This window comes from Chelon labrosus (genome assembly GCF_963514085.1).
Source record: "Chelon labrosus genome assembly, chromosome: 7".
NCBI lineage: Eukaryota > Metazoa > Chordata > Actinopteri > Mugiliformes > Mugilidae > Chelon > Chelon labrosus.
The window spans coordinates 29,184,774-29,204,308 of NC_140343.1; the positions used below are offsets into that span (position 1 = coordinate 29,184,774).

Here is a 19,535-nt window from a genome sequence, read left to right on the forward strand (position 1 = left end):
AAATTGTAAAATAAAATAAAATAGTGGAGGAGCACGTTCAGATTCAAACTAAGAGAAAGGTAATATGTATGATTACACAAGGCCCTCTTGTGTTGTGAAACAAAACAAGAATAAACACTTATTGCCTCTTGATGTCATCACCCTCAGACTGCACTTTTTTAAATACTCAAAACAATCCATATCGTTAGGGATGGGGAAAACATAGGGAAAACAGCCAAAATGTCTCTTTTGACAATTTTATCCACAACATAACCTACTTATTTGAGCAGAACTACAAAATAATCAGCTATTATGGTGGGTCTTTTAAGTTAAATGAACAAATCTGAGACTCAGCCACCATCACAGGAGTTCACATATTGTTCATGTCACTCTGACAATGTCACAGGTCAACATGGCTCTACTTTAGACAGCTTGTGTTTACTTTATCTCACTATGTTGTCCGAACCAGACCTTGAAATCCCCGACGTATATATAAGGACAAATGTGAAATGATAACGTCCACTCCGGTTTCGCCATGCGGGTTCTCCTTCTCTGCTGCCTTGTGGCCCTGTCCAGTAAGTTTCCATTGATCCAGTCATACTTTTAGTGGTAGAAGGATATTGTGACAGTTTTTTAACTTTTGTATTTGTTGTACTGATATATTACACAATTTAGCACCAAAGCTACTTTTTCAAATGGACTTATAGAAAGGTTGGAAGTTGATTTATCAGTCATGAATCATGAGAATAAGAGAGTTTGTGTGAAGGTTTGAGGTTGGTCACTTATTTTATAGAGCGGGATTAATGTGTTCTTGCAGTATTTAGGTGCATTGTGCATGTGTATATTTTACCATTGAGAAATTCCTCCTTTTGACCATAACATGCTCTCCCTTGAAGCATTTTCTTATACATATACAAAATAAAAGCAAATATATGCTGTATATTTATAAAACCTCTAACGCTTACACTATGTTTTGTTCCTACTTTAGCATGTCAAAGTGTCCGTTATGGTGAGTTTTTTTTTTTTTTTTTAATCTTGATCTTAAAGTCACACTGAAAGTAAGAATATGAATACAAATAGTTTTCATGAGGAGCAAACAAGCTGACATTTAACCTCTTCCAGATGTCAGCTTGAACCCTAAGAAAACCTACGAGTACAAATATGAAGGAGTGGTGAACTTTGGGCTCGGCATGCCAAACCTAGCGGAGTCTGGCGTGAGACTGCTGTGCAAGGTCAAGATCATGGGCTTGTCTGCACAAACGTTCATCCTTCAGGTGAGAGTGACTATGCAGGGTGACGAAAACCTCGAAGTTAAAAATATTGTACGCGATAATCAACACTGAGAGGTTGCACATACTTTAAAGCTACTAAATGCTCCCACAAAAATATAACTTCTCATGGTGTTAAAAAGCATAACATCAAGTGCGTTCTTTTTGAAAGTTCTTATCAGAATACGAGTATGGTTTGGATTTCATTATGGGGGCTGTTTCAACCAACCAGAGAAAAGCATTTAAGCGGATAGTCCTACAACCAATTAGAATCATTTTACTGTAAACAAATGAAACTCCAGGGGACTCGGATGACGTGTATGACTATGCTGTTACTCTTCTGTCCATCACTGCATAAAGCCCTTCCAAATAATTTGATTGTCGGGGCAGGATTCCAGGCTAGTTTGGATACCAACAGTTGTGTAACTTTGTGCATCATCTTCCAAAGTCCTTCACTAAGCTTCCAGCCTTAAATAGAAATGTTAAAATTCGAACCACACACTGTGAAATGGCTATTAGCGATTATAATGTCCAGTACTGGAATCAGCTCCCTTTGGAATTTAGCTACAACCCAACTACAGCCATTTTCAAAAACTAATCTAAGTTTTAGTTTTAGTCTTAATTAAGTAGTTTGTAAACCTTGACAGTTGTAGAAGTTGTGTTCGACAGTGAAAGCGAATTTCTAACAATGAGTCAAGCAGTCTTTAAAATTACATATTGCTGTTCACAATCAATGATGTATAATGATAAAGGAAAACCAAGAGCAGCAGCACATAACAAACAAAAATAAACCAATATAGCACATGTTGATTATAAGCAGATTTTAGTGGTAAACTAGCCGAAGCTAATACATTAGACCTAAAAGTCATGCGGCATATACAGGAGAAATTGTGAAGTACTTTTATTTAATTTAATTTTATTTTGTTTTATGTTTCTATGTTTTGAAGGTACGCTCATTGAACAAACTCATTGTATGTTGTTGTGCTATATAAATAAATAAAAAAGATTACCCACTTCACATGTGTTTCACTACATGAATCAGAACGAGAGAGTTTTCATGTTCATGCTTTCTGCAAATTCTCAGCAATAAAACAGCATTTCTGGTTCAAAGGTTTCAGATTTGGCCTTCGAGGAGTTCAATGGGTTCCCAGGGAAAAATGGCTTTAATGCCTCCCCAAAGCTCACCCAGCGTATCGGTGCACAGCTCGCCAAACCTTTCATGTTTGAGTATGCCAGTGGACACGTTGGTGACATCCGCGCCGCTGCAGAGATCTCTGACACTGTTGTCAACATTGTGAGAGGGATCCTGGGTTTCTTCCAAGTCACTGTCAAGACCACACAGAGGATCTATGAGCTGGAGGAGGTAAAACACCACTGACAAATAAACCAGCCTCTGCTACATTTATTGCATTATATTACACATGATGTGATTATACAATGTGTTTGTAGGTTGGAATCCATGGCAAGTGTCAGAGTAACTATGCTACTGAGGAAAATACGGAAACACAGGACATGACCATCACTCAGGTTGTGGATGTCAGTAACTGCAGGGAGAAAGCAGCAATCTACAGGGGCATGGCCACCGCTGTGCTCGACAAAATCTCCAAACAGGTTTGTTTATCTCGCCGTAGATGCAGCCAATTCCACAATTATAAATCAAACAGACCAAAGTCAGCTCTGTTGCTGTTTGTGTATCCTCCAATCTAGAGAGGGGAATCTGTCATTTCCACAGTGAGATATGTTTACACAGTCAAGCCAACAGCAGAGGGAGGTCTCATTACCAGAGCTCATGGCCTGGAGCGACAGCACTTCAGTCCCTTCAATGTGAAGGGCGGCAGTTTCAAGATGCAAGCGATGTAAGACAAGAAAATATCTGCACATTATTCCTGCTCATCCGCAATGCCTGTCTGCAATACAAATCAGGTGCTTTAAATAACTTCTCCTGCAGGAAGGAAATGGTGCTGCTCGGTGTGAGCGACACAGCTAGAGCCATCACGTTCGGGCCAATGGAGAGCAAGGGCAACCTTGTTTACAAGTTTGTCAAAGGAGAAGCTAATATCCCTATTGTAATGGAGAACCTGGACAACCCCATCCCAAAGGTAAGAATGATAGAGTAACAGAATACTTAGCATATTTTAAAACATTTAAAAGCTTAATATCTATTCTCTGTTCTTCTCCACAGGCTATTGAGCTGATTAAACAATTGGCTCAGGCTAACAGATACCAGATTGACAGTGCAACGACTGAGGACACTATAAAGCTGTATCAGCTCCTGAGAGTGATGCCATATGAAGGATTGGACGTCATGTGGGAGCAATTTGCAGGAAATGAAGAACACAGGTGAGTATTTGGTAAGAATGTGACAAGATGGAAAGCTGCTCATTTAAAATATAAAGTTGTCCTTCAGTAAATTCTCTACAATAAAAAGAATATATTATTAAATGTAAATTTTGTTAATAGTAAACATACAGTTTGACTTTGAGCATAAACATGCTAACTTGCTCACATGCCGCCTTCAAATGGAAAATGTTACGACACAGGAAGTCCAGTACACAAACGACTTGGTGCTCATGTGGCAACATCGGCCATAAAGCCGTGTCCATATATATGTAGTGAATCGCTCCCCACCCAACACTTTGTAGCAGGGAGTTGGTCCATAGTGGACGTTCAAGGCTCAATGTTCAGCTGTGAGAATGGTAAATGGTAAATGGCCATGTTTTGCCTGTTCTACGTACTGAGCCACAGCCGCCCTAATTTCTAAGAATTTCTAAGAATACCGCTGCTAGGCAACTGTTGGTGTCTAGAGGCCACTGAGGGTTACAGTTTATCAAGCTAATGACCACGTAAAATGTGGAACATGCAAAGGCATAATAAAAGAATGAACAACTCCACATGACTAAATTACAATATACACTGCCTGGCCGGAAAAAAAAGTCACCACCTGGATTTAACTAAGCAAGTAGGTACTAGCCTCCTATTGGATAATTACTGCGTGGGCAATAATCTTTCAGCTGGCAACAAGTTATTTAACCCAAACTGATGCAATAAGGAGCTTCTCATTTCTTAAACAACCATGACGAAAGACACATCCCATGGTCGTGGAAAAGATGTTAGTCTGTTTGAGAAGGGTCAAATCATTGGCATGCATCAAGCAGAGAAAACATCTAAGGAGATTGTAGAAACTACTAAAAAGTCCAACGCATTATTAGAAACTGGAAGGATAGTGGGGAACCATTGCATCAGGGTAAGAAAAGAGGCAGATGAAGTGATGCACCCATCATGCCTAGTGTCTACTGTACAAGCCTGTGGGGGCAGTGCTATGATCTGGGGCCGCTGCAGTTGCTCATGCCAGCCTTCTCCAGCACAGCTCAAAGATTCTCAATCTAGGTCTGGACTCTGTGGTAGCCAATCCATGTGTTAAAATGATGTCTCATGCTCCCTGAACCACTCTCACAATTTGAGCCTGGTGAATCCTGGCATTGTCATCTTGCAATATGCCCGTGCCATCTAACTTAAAGAAACATCGGGGAAGGGAGGTGCGCACTTGAAAACGCCAATGACATGCTGCATTCTGCTGTTGACTAGGCCAGGTATCTGATGTCTTCGTGTTGGTTGGTAGCTATATTTCTTTGTTTGTTAGCTGCTGAGCAGGCTGTACAAGCCAGCAGCATTTATTTAGTTCATATTTCATAACGCATTGACTGTAGGTTTGAAATGACATGCTGCATACTGCTGCTGACTAGGCCAGGTATCTTGTTGGTTGGTAGCTGAACCACCAATGTCCGTACCAAGTTTAGCGCCAGTCTATTTCGTTGTTGCCGTTCAATGATTATTCAATAAATATTTCAGTTTGGGTTGATTGTCATGTACCTGTAACATTCAAATGGATAGCCCTGTCATGACAACATGTTAGTTGTGTATAATCATTAATATAATTCTGCCAGGATTACATTTATCTGAGGTCATGCACAGTGAGTACTTACATTCATGTAGGTATAGGTAGGTAAATGGCCTTGTTTTTATATGGTACTTTTCTACCTATTGGTACTCAAAGGGCTTTACAGTCATGCATCTGCCCATTCACTCACACAAGCACACGCACAAGCCATGCACTGTGAGCTCAACTTCAAATATGTTATCTTTCACTAAACTTAAGTTTCATTTAATTAACTACACAGAGAATGTTATTAAGTTCAAAGTTAAAATTTTGAAAGATATCTTCATACCCTCGGAGAACATTGTAATGGTTCAAAGTGAAAATTCTTCACCAACAACCTTTAACCAAGCTTTTCATTATACTGTTAATAGATAACGAACATGGTGGTTCAAGGCCATCTTTAATATCTGATATTGAACCACTTCTGCTGATTTGGTAATTGAAAAGAATACTTCTACTTAGTTTAGGAAGGGTTTGGCCTGGCACATTAGCCAGGCCAAACCCTTTAGCTTAGGTAAAATCTAGACAATATAGGCCACATTGTATGAGTGTTATAAAAATGGTATGTTTTCTTTCACATCTTTATCATTAATTATGTCCCCCTTGGTTTATTTAAATCATAATCCTCAAAGTATGGTCAGAATCACTGTTATATATATATATATATATATGTGTGTATATTTTTTTCCTTTTTAACTTATTAGACGTTGGTTTTTGGACATGATTGTTGAGATTGGTGATGCCAGAATCCTAAAGTTCCTGGAAACGAGGTTTCAGACAGGTGATGTGTCTACAACCGAAGCTCTGCAAACTCTTCTGCTGTCCATTAACCACCTCCAGGCTCTCCCTGAGCTAGTTGAGATGGCTAAAGTGAGTAAGCTGTAAAGACGGAGAAATTGCTTATATGGAATGCAGAATCTCTAAGAAAGCTTTGATAAAGATCATATTTAAGTATTTCTTTTGCAGGTTTTCCTGACAATGTCATTCAGTAAATCCAGCACTTTTCTATGGCACACTGTGGTGCTTTCCTATGGCTCTCTGGTGTACAAGCACTGCGCATATTATACACCATGTCCAGTATCTGCTGTTCAGGTAATCAGACTACAAAAAGCAATTACTTTCTTTCAGTAAAATCAACTCATATTCTATGTGTAAAATGATGTAAAAACAGACCACATAATATGTTCAACATTTGTACTAGCCACTGCTGGACATGGCCACGGAGAGTCTGAGGAATAACAATGAGGACGACATGGTCCTCGCTCTGAAAGCCCTGGGGAACGCAGGTCATCCGGGCAGCATTAAGACCATCATGCGCTTCCTCCCTGGAGTTGCTGCCAACCCTGTGGATCTGCCACCTCGTGTCCTGAGTGCTGCTGTGCAGTCTATGAGACTCATAGCTGCCAGAGACCGTCACAGTGTAAGACCACTAAATGACACGTAGGAAGAATACGGTAGTGTTCCGAGTAATGGTGCACTTACACAAAACTTTCAGTGATTTGGATCATGGAAAGCATATTTCATTGTTTTTTTCATTGTGGCAGGTACCAGTCATTTTTTCAACAGCTGTGTTACAGTTTGAATGTAATGCTGTGTTATCATATAATCTTCAGTTCAATTACATTTTATTTATGTAGGGTCAATAACAATACAAATACAAAAAACTACAAGGCTATGTGCAGCCCAGTCCACTTCCAAATGTGAACACACCACGATAAACTGAGGAATGTATTTTAACCCCAGATGTGAACAGAGTCATAGAATGTGCTGGGAGAGAACAGAAACCACTTCAGCAGTGGAGGGTGGATGTGTGAGTTCATGCTTGTGTTTTTAGGTCCAAGACATCACCTTGAGTCTGTTCCTGCAAAAACACCTTCCCGCTGAGATTCGCATGATGGCCATCACGATCCTGTTTGACACAAATCCATCAATGGCTCTTGTGTCCACCGTGACAACACACCTACTGGAAGAAAAAGACTTCCATGTTGTTAGCTTTGTTTACTCTTACTTGCAAAGTGTTGCCAGATCCAGGACTCCAGATAATCACTTCCTGTGAGTAAAACAATGAAAAAAAATGTACCATATATTTTTGTTGTTTGTATGATTGTTCATGTTATATGATCCCTAATTGTTTTTGTGGTCAGCTCAACAGCCTGCAATGTGGCTGTGAAGATCCTCGCCCCTAAATTCGGTCGTACCAGCTATTACTACAGCCAAGCAAGACGCATGGACTGGTTTAGTGGTGCGTTCAAATACAGCCAGGACTTAAGCTGTAACCATTCCTTGAAAAATCATAAATAATGAAAAATCATTAAATAACATGTTACTTATCCCTCTGCAGATGATTTTCTGATTGGCACAGCTGCAGAAGTCTTCATGCTAAGAAGTGCGAACAACATCTTTCCCACTGAGCTCATAACAAAAGAAAAATTTTATTTCATTGGTAGAATTCTGCAACTCTTGGAGGTACATGCCGTATACATTACCACTGAAACTTGCACTGGAGTAAACGAAAATAGTCCCCTGAAACAGAAATAATAATCCTCTTCTATTCTTCACATGCTAAAGTTTGGTATTCGTGCTGAAGGACTTAAGGAGCTGTTTGGCGCCAGCATCCCTGGATTTAAAGGAGATTTTAGTTTTAGCGACTTCTGGGCTATTTTCAATGTTGTGAGTATTATACCTCAGACTTCAAGTAATATGTGTACCATGATATTTGATCTCATTTGTGAGCTTATTTTTGTGGGTGACGTTTATACTGTGTCATTTTCAGCTTCAAAACTGGGAAATTCTGCCAAACAATAAGCCAGTCCTCTCTGCCTATGTTCGCGCCTCTGGACAAGAGTGCTTCTTTGGCGATATGAACAAAGACTTGATTCAGGATATCATCAGGGTGAGAGAATAATGGAGCAAACACAAGACTAATCCATTAGTGGTGCATTTCTGTCATTACTAGATCAAAGTGGTGTTGCATACCTGTCACATCCTGTTGTTTTTCGATGCTGTTTGCAGGCTTTCAGTCCTTCGGCAGGGAAAGAAAGTCCTGTGTTTGCTGCGATTCAGAATTTACAGAAGGGAGTTTCATGGCATTGGACCAAGCCATTCTTGATTTTTGAGGCTCGTTACTTTCAAGCTACCACCCTGGGCCTCCCAGTGGAGATAAGCAAATATTACGAAACAGTCAACGGGATCACTGTTAATGGTGAGGAGTAAAACCTAGCAGCCCGTAATCACCTTACAAATCAGTTTAGTTGAAGTATTGTTATTTTTTGTGTAGCTAAAGCTGCAGTAAATCCACCACCAACTGAACATCTGGGACAGCTGCTGAATTCTGAAATTTCACTGGAATCTGATGGTTTTGTTGGGTAATTATATTCAGTGTTCAGTGAATTCAAATAGAAGCATTTCCATCATCTCCAGAATTTATAGATAACCTTTTTGTGCTCATCTGATCAGTGTCAACATCCCCTAAATTCTTCTTCCTTTTTTTTTAGTTTCACAAAGGATTTCTGGGTATTCTATGGCATCAACACAGAGCTGTTCCAAAGTGGTTGCGAATTGAAGAGCAAAATGCCTCTTGCTATCCCGTGGAAGTTTGCTGCCAAGATCAATGTGAGAGAAAGGAAATTTGAAATCGACTTCCCGGCTTTCAAAAACGCGATTGAGGTTTTTGCAGTCAGGTATGATTAACTTTTTTTTATCAGTCATGACATTATGGTTCCTGCTTGCTACAGAAACTAACAACGATGCAAAGTACAATACTTACTGTATTGCGGTACAATTCAAAGGAAATTGTGAAAATGTATTGGTTCTTTCAGCTTTAACTCTACAATATTTCAAAAGGAAATATTGCACTTCTACTACATTTATTTGTTAGCTGTACCTGACACGTTGGTTCTTTAAAGACCTATGATGTACTGAATGACATCAAAATAAAATGAATGGTTATACAGTAAATTAAGGTAGCCATCAGTAATGTGGTAAAATCAGCTCTGCCTCAATCAGCCACTATATTTAAATGTTGCTTGCATGCAATAGTGTGTGTGTGTGTATATATACATGACGTTGCTCTGATTGGTTGTACGATTATCCAGTTGCATGCAGAGATGTTTTCTTTCTCTGTGTTAGACTAAGCTTTTCAGGACTTTCCACTTCATGTAAAAGTTTTGAGGACTTCCTCCACCACTGGAAACTAAATAGCAGGACTGTTCCACTAAGTAGAGTGCCATTTGTTCAGCTACAAAACAGATTTTCAAGTGGGTTTACTGGTTATATTAAGTTGTATACAATATGTCATCTTTAAGGAATGTATCTCCTCCTTCCCATGTACAGCTCCAATGTGTATGCAGTTTCCAGGAACATTGAAGAGCCAGGTTTGGCTAAACTGACACCAATGATGCCCAACGTTGTTGACTCCAGTGTCAGCCACATGGGCCCCACTGCTGAGAGGCCTGAATCACAAGAGGTATAGTCAACAAAGTTCAACTAATCAATATTTATGGAACTCAAAAAGCAGCTTCCTATAAATGTGAGTTCTGCCTTTCAACAGATCCTGAAGCCAAACATCTGGCACCCGAGAGCCAAAATGTGTGCTGAGAGCAATATTTATGGAGTGGGTCTCTGTGTAGAGTCTGAGCTGAGGAGACAGTACTATCACGAGGAATACCCCCTGTACTATTTCCTGGGGTACACTTACATGGCATTCAAACTTGTCCCAGGTACACATCTCCAATCTAATGTTATGATACAGTAAATGTGCAATCACAGATGGACTCAAGAATGCTTGACTTAAGTACTCTCACATGCTCACCACAATGACTATGTTTACATGCATGAAATATTCATGTAATTTGTGCAATATACTAAACAGTGTATTGCACAAACATTGTGTCTTGCATGCTGTCATGCATGCAGGTAACCTTCTAGAAAGGGTCTGCAAGGCAATATTGGTGCTTTTTGTACTTTCAACCAGGAATGCAATCTAATTTTGAGCATCTTCTCCCCTGCCTTGCAAACAGTTATCTAGGTGGTCAGTGTACAAACACATTGATGGTTGTGGTTCAGGTGTTAAAGCGGGTTGCCCACCAGCTGCAAGGTTGGCGATGCAGTCCTTGTCCCCTCCACATGATCGCGATAGGCAAGCTCCAAAGCCGCTGGTGTGTGTGTGGTAAAAGTGCAGCCCACTTTATCATTCACACTCCAACTGTAATACATCTTCTGAATGGCTCAAAACACCTGAAAAAAATGGAATGAGGATTATCGTCATGTTTGGAATAATAAGTGTACGTGTAAATGTAATTGTACGTACTGAAATAAGATACCTTAACCAACATGCAGTGTTTTACCGCTCGTATTGAGCAAGATTTCCAGGAGGCATTAAGTTCCTCCTTTTCTTCAGTCGTATCAAAATAATTTTATGATGTACAGGGTGAAACAGTCTCTGATCTAAAAGAGGCTGATATACTACATTGGTTGGATTGTACAGATGTTCATCTTATTGAGTCATGCCCTATGCATTTCTTTTTTAACTCGTGTTGCTAATGTAGTCTGTGCACTTTTATTAGTCCAGGCAGTCAAAGCAGTTGACAAAATCCACTTTGAGGTTAATGCCGGCCCCAGCAGACATCCAATGAGCGCGCGGCAACTGCTTGAGACTCTGCGGACGCTTTCCCAGGTATCTGACTGGTCTGCAATATTATTATCACAGCACCTGTTCTGCTGCTTTATCTGCTCTGGTTCTAAATTGTGCTTGCAGGAAGCAGCCCGGCGAGCACGTCAGTCCTCAGATTCAGCCTCAAGTGACAGAGGATCGCATCAGAGCCACCGAGATATCATAATGGAGGCATGCAAAAGAGGCTAAACAGAGATTTTGCCTTGTTAAACCGACTGTTTGCACCCAGCTAGCTCAACATGTAATCTGCACATATCGAAGCGTAATGACCTGGTTTCTGTCTCATTCCTCAGGGTTGGGACTCAACACCTGAAGCTGTGTTCAATATCAAAGCGTTTGCCATGAGTGGCAACCAGAAGCCCGAGGGTTATGATGCAGCCGTGTACTACACGCCCGAAGCAAACATTCAGAATGCCCAACTGATTGTGTCCCAAGTTGGAGAAGACACCAACTGGAAGATGTGTGTCGACACCACTGTGAATGCTGGCTCTGGGGCGAAGGTAGATGTGAGAAACACAAAAAGGGCAGATAAATTTTTTATATTTATCCTGTAGTATAAACTACCAGAAACGTATACAATGACACATCTTACTTCATATCTTCATTATTATTATGAATGAACTCACAGTCACATGGATGAACTGAATACCTAAACTATGACTTGATGTCCATACATCTGAACCACCAAAACGAACCAAAATGTCCACAGAGGGACTTGCATATCAATTACACTGAGTAAGATATTAACGAGCATGCAACCTTCCACTTCTTCTACAAGTTGGGGGGAATGCACTTGTTGGTTTTGTTGCAGGGAGAGCAATAGTGAAAATGTTGGGCAATGTTGTTTTGGTGGTTAAGCTGACCTGTTGAATGGGTGAATTAACAACGGATTACCTACACACCGAAGATGGCGCCGGTGTGTGTGGCTGGTCGTCTGCCGCTCCTGTAATGTTTGGTGTTTTTTATTGTTTTTAACCCTTGGCACTATACAGATTGAGTCTCTGCTGGTGTATGATCACCAGACGCTCCTAGAAATTCAACATAATGCCAATGATCTAGGTGCGTTTCATTATGGTGGTCAAAAATTTAAACAAAAAACACCATAATCATAATAGTCCAAAAACTTTGCATTCCTACTCACCTATACTGGACCTCGGCCCTGCCTACCCGGTGGAAGCATCTCTGTTGTCTGGTAAAGCTGAAAGTCTGGTTAACATGCTCATTGTCCATTTCCCGGACAGGACATGGATTATCTTCTCCCTTCTTTGTGCCCCGGCGTTTTCTGAATCCCATTGATACCTGTGTGCTATCACCGTCTCAGTTGAGGGACGCTGCCCCTGCCCTCCTCGGCTCTCTCAGTGCAGGGTGAATCACTGGCTCCTGAAGACGCTGCCCCGGGCTCCCCAATCCGCTGAACCTCAGGTTTCAGCTTCTGCCAGGATTGGCCTGGTGAACGCCAGAACAAAACCTTTGTCCTGAGGGATTTCTACAGCTCCCGTGGCCTGGATTTCCTCTGTGTGACGGAGACTTGAATGGGTGCCGCTGAGTGCAGCACTCTGGTTGAACTTTTACCGGCAGGCTGTTCTTTGGGTTGTGGTGGAGGAACGGCGACTGTTTACAAAAATGGTTTTAAATGTAAGCAGTGTGCTGTCTCATCTTCATTCTCCAGCTTTGAAGTGACCTTATTTGAGGTGGGTCACTCTGACCCATTGTCATTTACCGACCCCCCCAAATACAATAAGGACTTTGTTCTGATTTGGCTGAAATTATGCCTAAGTATGATCGTGCCCTTTTTATTGGAGATTTAAATATTCATGTGTGTTGTCCTGATAAGCCATTGGTGAAGACCTTTTTAAACATTATTGACTCTTTTAATTTGGTGCAGTGTGTCTGGTCCCACACACGAACATGGACACGCATTAGACCTTGTTCTCTCTCACGGTTTTTCTGTGTCTAATTTGGAGATCCGCGACAATGTGATTTCAGATCACATGCCTGTAGTGTTTGAAACTGCACGCTCCTGTGCTGCAGTTAAACTTGGCATTCCTGCTCAGTGCCGCCAGACTTTTAACTCTTTTATTGCCGGTCATGTCTCTTCTACTTTTGACTAGCTCTGCATCTCCTCTGACTCAACATCTGTTAACACGGAGGAGCTCTGTTCCTGGTTTCACCCCTCGTGCCAAACCATACTGGGCTCTGTGGCTCCATTAAAAACTGAAGCCTAAAGCTAAACCTGATCCCTGGTTTAATGACGGGACTCAAGCAGCTAGACACGAGTGCCGCAGAGGAGAGTGCAGGTGGAAGAAGGATAAGCTGCAGGTTTCTTTTCAGAGCCTAAAGACAGTTGGCATATTTCCCAGAACACAGTTAAAGAGGCCAAAAAGGAACACTTGGCAAAACTTATTGAGTCCAACCGTCACAATGTGTCACTTAAAACCTCTGACACTGTTCTGAATGTTCCACAACCTGTTTGCACTAAGACATCCCCTGAAATGTGCAGTAGCTTCCTGAACTTTTTGCTGCTGCAAGCGCTCTCATCTCAGCTCCTGCATCTGACCCTTCTAACCCTGTTCCTTGCTCTGCAGTGTTTGATAAGTCTGAGCCGGTGTCTGTGTTGTTTTTAGACGATGTGGCTGCACATATTAAGCCATCAGGCTCTCCCTGTGAACGCTCCTCACTTTTTTAAATAGCCCTTTCCAAATATAGGGCAGTCAGTGGTACAACCACTGCATAAGAAACCTGGTCTCGATCGCAGTGTGCTGGCCAATTTCAGACCCATCTCCAAGCTGTCTTGTATTTCAAAAATCTTGGAGAAAGTTGTTCTTGCTCAGTTAAAATCCTTTCTGGATGAGCATAATGTCCTGGAGATCTTTCAGTCTGGTTTTAAAACACTGCACAGCACAGAGTCAACTTTATTAAGAGTTTTTAATGACATGCGGCCCACTCGCCGTGGCCCTTAGATTAATTTTTGAAAATTATAAAACTGTATCCTCAGCGGCACTGAATCAGTTGTAATGACACAGTTGGCCACTAGATGGCGCCTCCAATGCAGACGCCCCCTCGCACACGCTTCCACCGGGTCTTCTCTACCAGTGAAGAAGAGACGTTGCGCCGTGGCTAAGAGCGGGGGAGAGAGAAAACTTGGTCGAGAAAATCGTGTCTTTCAGGTGAAAGAAGGTTATCTGTTCACAGAATGTAAAGGGAAACCTGTGCTTAGTCTGCTTAGAGACGCTATCTGCCATGAAAAATTTCAATTTAAGTTGCCGCTACAACGCGTTGCACAAAGCTAAATACGAGAAGTATACTGAAGCTGCAAGGGCTGCTATCCTAGCGGACCTCAAATCAAAAGTACGCAAACAACGGCGGCTTTTTACCAGTGCCCAGTGCCCACAGCTGATAGTAGCGAGATATAGTGGGTATACAGGGAAAATGTTAAACTCTTTCTTAGTGTAATGCATAAATTAATAAAAATAAAAAAAATCACAGTAAGTGGTTATTTTTTGTTTGATTCAATAAACACACACATATATATAATTATAAATATACACTCACCGGCCACTTTATTAGGTACACCTTGCTAGTACCGGGTTGGACCCCCTTTTGCCTTCAGAACTGCTTTAATCCTTCGTGGCATAGATTCAACAAGGTACTGGAAACATTCCTCAGAGAGTTTGGTCCATATTGACATGATAGCATCACGCAGTTGCTGCAGATTTGTCGGCTGCACATCCATGATGCGAATCTCCCGTTCCACCACATCCCAAAGGTGCTCTGTTGGATTGAGATCTGGTGACTGTGGAGGCCATTTGAGTACAGTGAACTCATTGTCATGTTCAAGAAACCAGTCTGAGATGATTCGCGCTTTATGACATGGCGCGTTATCCTGCTGGAAGTAGCCATCAGAAGATGGGTACACTGTGGTCATGAAGGGATGGACATGGTCAGTAACAATACTCAGGTAGGCTGTGGCGTTGACACGATGCTCAATTGGTACTAATGGGCCCAAAGTGTGCCAAGAAAATATCCCCCGCACCATTACACCACCACCACCAGCCTGAACCGTTGATACAAGGCAGGATGGATCCATGCTTTCATGTTGTTGACGCCAAATTCTGACCCTACCATCCGAATGTCGCAGCAGAAATCGAGACTCATCAGACCAGGCAACGTTTTTCCAATCTTCTATTGTCCAATTTTGGTGAGCCTGTGCGAATTGTAGCCTCAGTTTCCTGTTCTTAGCTGACAGGAGTGGCACCCGGTGTGGTCTTCTGCTGTGCTGTAGCCCATCCGCCTCAAGGTTCGACGTGTTGTGCGTTCAGAGATGCTCTTCTGCATACCTCGGTTGTAACGAGTGGTTATTTGAGTTACTGTTGCCTTTCTATCAGCTCGAACCAGTCTGGCCATTCTCCTCTGACCTCTGGCATCAACAAGGAATTTGCGCCCACAGAACTGCCGCTCGCTGGATATTTTCTCTTTTTCGGACCATTCTCTGTAAACCCTAGAGATGGTTGTGCGTGAAAATCCCAGTAGATCAGCAGTTTCTGAAATACTCAGACCAGCCCGTCTGGCACCAACAACCATGCCACGTTCAAAGTCACTTAAATCACCTTTCTTCCCCATTCTGATGCTCGGTTTGAACTGCAGCAGATCGTCTTGACCATGTCTACATGCCTAAATGCATTGAGTTGCTGCCATGTGATTGGCTGATTAGAAATTTAAGTTAACGAGCAGTTGGACAGGTGTACCTAATAAAGTGGCCGGTGAGTGTATGTATAAATATAATCTAATTATACACACACAAACATATTTAAAATGGCAGTTTTATCATATCTGGTTAAGTGCACGGTCCTGTGTGGCCCTCAGGTAGTGTCGATGAAAAATTGTGGCCCCCTCCATCATTTAAGTTGCCCATCCCTGCTGTGGACCATAATATTTTAGTGGCTTGGTTACGACACCTAGTGGGCATTTGTGGTAGTGCTCTGGATTGGGTCAGGTCTTATCTGACAGACAGGACTATGTGTGTCGGCTTCCTGCTCTGTTGCGCTGTCATATGGGGTTCCGCATGGTTCAGTTTTAGGGCCCCTGCTTTTTTCATTATATTTATTTGCCTCTGGGTTCCATCTTGAGAAAGAATGGTATCTCTTTCCACTATTATGCTGACGATAGATATATGTGCCGCTGTAGAAGAAGGACGCCTTCTTGCACAAGCCACTCCTGTTGAATCTTGAAGACATTAAAACCTGGATGGCCTTGAACTTTTTCAATTTTAATGAAAATAAAACAGAAGTGATAGTGTGTGGTCCCAGTGGGTTTTGTGAACCCCTCCCTGGTGATTTGGGCCCTTTGGCATTTTATGTAAAGTCAGCAGTCTCAAACTCGGGCTTCAAGATGGACAGTGATTTTAAATTGGATCAGCAAATTGGTGCAGTGGTTAAGTCGCGCTTTTTTCACCTGAGGCAGCTGGCAAAGGTGAAGCCCTTTCTTACACATCAGCACTTTGACAGTAATCCACGCCTTCATCACGTCTTGGCTGGATTACTGTAACACACTTTATTTTGGGGTCAGTCAGTCCTCCCTTGCACGTCTCCAGTTAGTCCAGAACGTGGCTGCTCATCTCTTAACTGGAGCACGTAAGAGGGAGCACATAACTCCCATTCTGGCCCCCCTCCACAGTCTGCCTGTGCACTTTAGAGTCCATTTTAAGATTCTTTTATTTGCCTTCAAATCTTTAAATGGTCTCGCTCCTCCTTACCTCTCTGAGATTTTCCATCCGTCTAAGCGGAAGCTCAGAGGGGACAGAGCTTTTTCTGTTGCTGCTCCCAAATTATGGAACAGTCTACCACTGCACATCAGACAAGCCCCCTCACTGTCCATTTTTAAAACTTGTCTTTTTTATTGTTTTAGTGTTTGTAGCATTTTGTCTTATGCTTTATGTTCTTATTCTTACCTAGTTGAGTTTAGTACTCTGTGTCACTTTGCGACAAACTTGTTTGCTGTTCAACCCTTGTACCCATACCACCAGTAACCACTAGATGGCCACCATTCATCAGTTTGCAAATTTGGACATAAATGCTAGTTCTTGCTAGTATGCTGGTAGTATTAATGAAAATAAAAAGTTGCATGATGAAAGCGCATTACAAAAAAAAAAGAAAAGGACAGGACCAGCAGTACACAGTTGATGCTGATAAGACTGTAGTCAGCTGTGATTGCCAGCAGTCTACAACTGTAATAGTCACTGACAGCTAGCCAAACACTGAGCTTGAATATAAAAATTCATTCATTCTTAATTTAGGTCTTTTCTTGGGATGTGTAGATATGTGTCTGTGGGATGTGTAATAAGATAAAGACAATCTTTTAAAAACAGTCATAATGCTGATTAAATGCAGCTTCCATCACTACTTATTACCCACCTTCAACCAACTGAAAACAGCTAATAAATAAATGTACTAGTCGTGAAGCTGTCACATTGTAGATGTACATTTACTGTTTACAGCTTAACTTTTTTATTTTTATTTTTTATTTATTTTTTACATTTTATAAAGAACACATTGAAAATAGAGACTTTTAGTTTTGTACAAGAGTAAGTTTCAGCCTTTTGGTGGAAAAGCTTATTTTAGATTATTAATAATAATAATAATAATCATTGCTTTTACAGTTAAATAACACTGTAAATAAGTGAGAAAGAAATCTGTACTTTAGGTTGAATATTTGAGTTCTAAAAGCCACAAATCACGGCTGCTGGTTAGGTTGACTCAATAAATGTGCTCAAACACCTGGTATAATTATAACATTTGTTAAAAATGCTCCATATGTTTCCAAGGCTGAAATCTGGTCATTTGTTTGTGGAGTCCTCTCTCAGCATTGATCTCTTGTGTTTGATCTAGGCACACATCAGATGGGGAGCTGAATGTCAATCCTATGAAATTTCAATGAGAGCTGCTACTGCATATCTGCCTGGCTCCAAGCCAGCACTCAAAGCCAAAGTACACTGGACCAGGGTCCCAGAAACCATGGAGGACATGGGCACAAGGTGAGGCTCAGTGGGAAAAAGGCCCAGTTTGAATAAACAAAGGAACAAATGTGGTTGGAAAGAAAAGCATGAGCTGAAACAGAACAAAGAAGTATGAAACATGTTGTATGTTTACGACTGCTGCACTTAGGAGTATGAGTTGTTAAAGGAGATTTGACCTTTTTCCAGAATGGAAAGCTACATCCCAGGCGTGGCTTTCCTTTTCGGTTTCTACCAGCAGAATGAGAGAAACGCAGCGCAGGAGGTTTCTGCATCGGTCGTTGCTGAATCAGCAGACAGCGTTGATGTGAAGATTAAATTCCCAAAGGTGGCAGAGGAATTATTCACTACGTTTTTTTTTTTTTTTGTTTTGTTTTTACAACTTCTAAATCCTTGCACCGCTTATAACATTTACGCGGCTGAATGAGTGTTTTATTTATCTTGTGTTTTATTTCTTCTGCTCTCTAGTTTTCAGTTTACCATCAGGCTATTCCATTCCTGCTGCCGCCAGCCAATTTTCAGGAGTTTTATCCCGGCATCGTAAACACAACAGTAGATGTTGGACGAGCATAAAAACATGTGAGCAACCTAAAACACTCGCTGGAAAATTATAGTTTTGCTCTATGTCTTCTTTCTGTGTAGTTTGTGGTGGCCAGTTGGTTTGACAGATTTCTTTTCTGCAGATGAGCAAACAACAAGCAAGGAGCCATGCCATTTCTTCTGTCTTTATAATATATGTTTTGTGTTGCAGAAATACGTCAAAGCCCAGATGGAAGCCAGGCGCCTCTTTTCACTGCGATAATGCTGCAACCCGAAATCACATGGCTCTGATGAAAGTGGGGATCATTAAAGATGTATCAGTAATCCATCAGATGTCTCCAGTTTGGAAATAACCTGTAAAGGTTCTGATTTATTAATTTAAAAGCTAATAAATATTTGAACACCTTCCTTTAAAGGGATACATTGCTGCTTGTGATGATCTTCATGATATTGTATCTACAGAAAATCAGTTTCAACTGCTTTTGTTCTATTTCAACACTATAAATGTTTTGTGCATCCAACATTGTGTTAAATCTCAGTATTGCATGTTTAAAATGTTCTTTTTCTTTACCAATACTACATTTTTCTTGATAGTAGTGGGATTCTAGTCACAGAATTCCCTTAATCTCTCTGAAAAATTATTTACACCGTACATGTATACAGCATTTAACTGACTGTGGTATAAATAAGTATCTCACAACAAAGTAGAGTTAGACAGTCATTGGCAGTACCTGTGAAATCAGTGGAATCTTACAGATCCGGTCACGAAATCTCATCTTTTAATTTAAGACACATCTTATACAGCTTTTGTTGGTTTTGTTTAAAAAAAGAAACCAATTTAATCACATGTTATCTGCCAAATTTTTCCATTTCTTTTATAATATTCACAAGATGGAGTGGAAACAGCACGGAACATGATCCAGCTGGCTCGCGGTTTTGTCTACTCTACCAGCCAGTTTGGCAAATAAGCCGTCTTTGTTAATAGGTCCAGTTAAACCCTAAACGTCCCATTTGATTGTCACAGTGCTGGATGTTGTGGGTGAGCGTTGGATTCGGTAAACAGGCCCATAAATGCAAATGTTGGATGGTCTCTGCTGGGAGAGATAGATGTTTGCAAGTGCTGTGTGACCT

General features: G+C 41.2%; 1 protein-coding gene across 1 annotated transcript; it reads left to right on the top strand.

Moving 5' to 3' along the window:
* Positions 1 to 308: 308 nt before the first annotated feature.
* Positions 309 to 18,437, top strand: vtg3 (vitellogenin 3, phosvitinless; the record flags this gene model as incomplete). The annotated part of the gene is made up of 27 exons (XM_084548470.1): positions 309 to 554; positions 968 to 988; positions 1,102 to 1,253; positions 2,359 to 2,610; positions 2,697 to 2,858; positions 2,955 to 3,103; positions 3,196 to 3,346; positions 3,430 to 3,587; positions 5,889 to 6,054; positions 6,151 to 6,276; positions 6,386 to 6,604; positions 7,019 to 7,236; positions 7,329 to 7,426; positions 7,526 to 7,650; positions 7,753 to 7,854; positions 7,958 to 8,077; positions 8,197 to 8,386; positions 8,462 to 8,549; positions 8,679 to 8,864; positions 9,517 to 9,649; positions 9,734 to 9,902; positions 10,749 to 10,858; positions 10,940 to 11,026; positions 11,149 to 11,355; positions 17,740 to 17,885; positions 18,054 to 18,192; positions 18,333 to 18,437. The coding sequence occupies exons 1-27, from the start codon at positions 515 to 517 to the stop codon at positions 18,435 to 18,437; spliced, it is 3,819 nt and encodes a 1,272-aa protein (XP_084404596.1). The 5' UTR covers positions 309 to 514.
* Between the last annotated feature and the right edge of the window lie 1,098 nt (positions 18,438 to 19,535).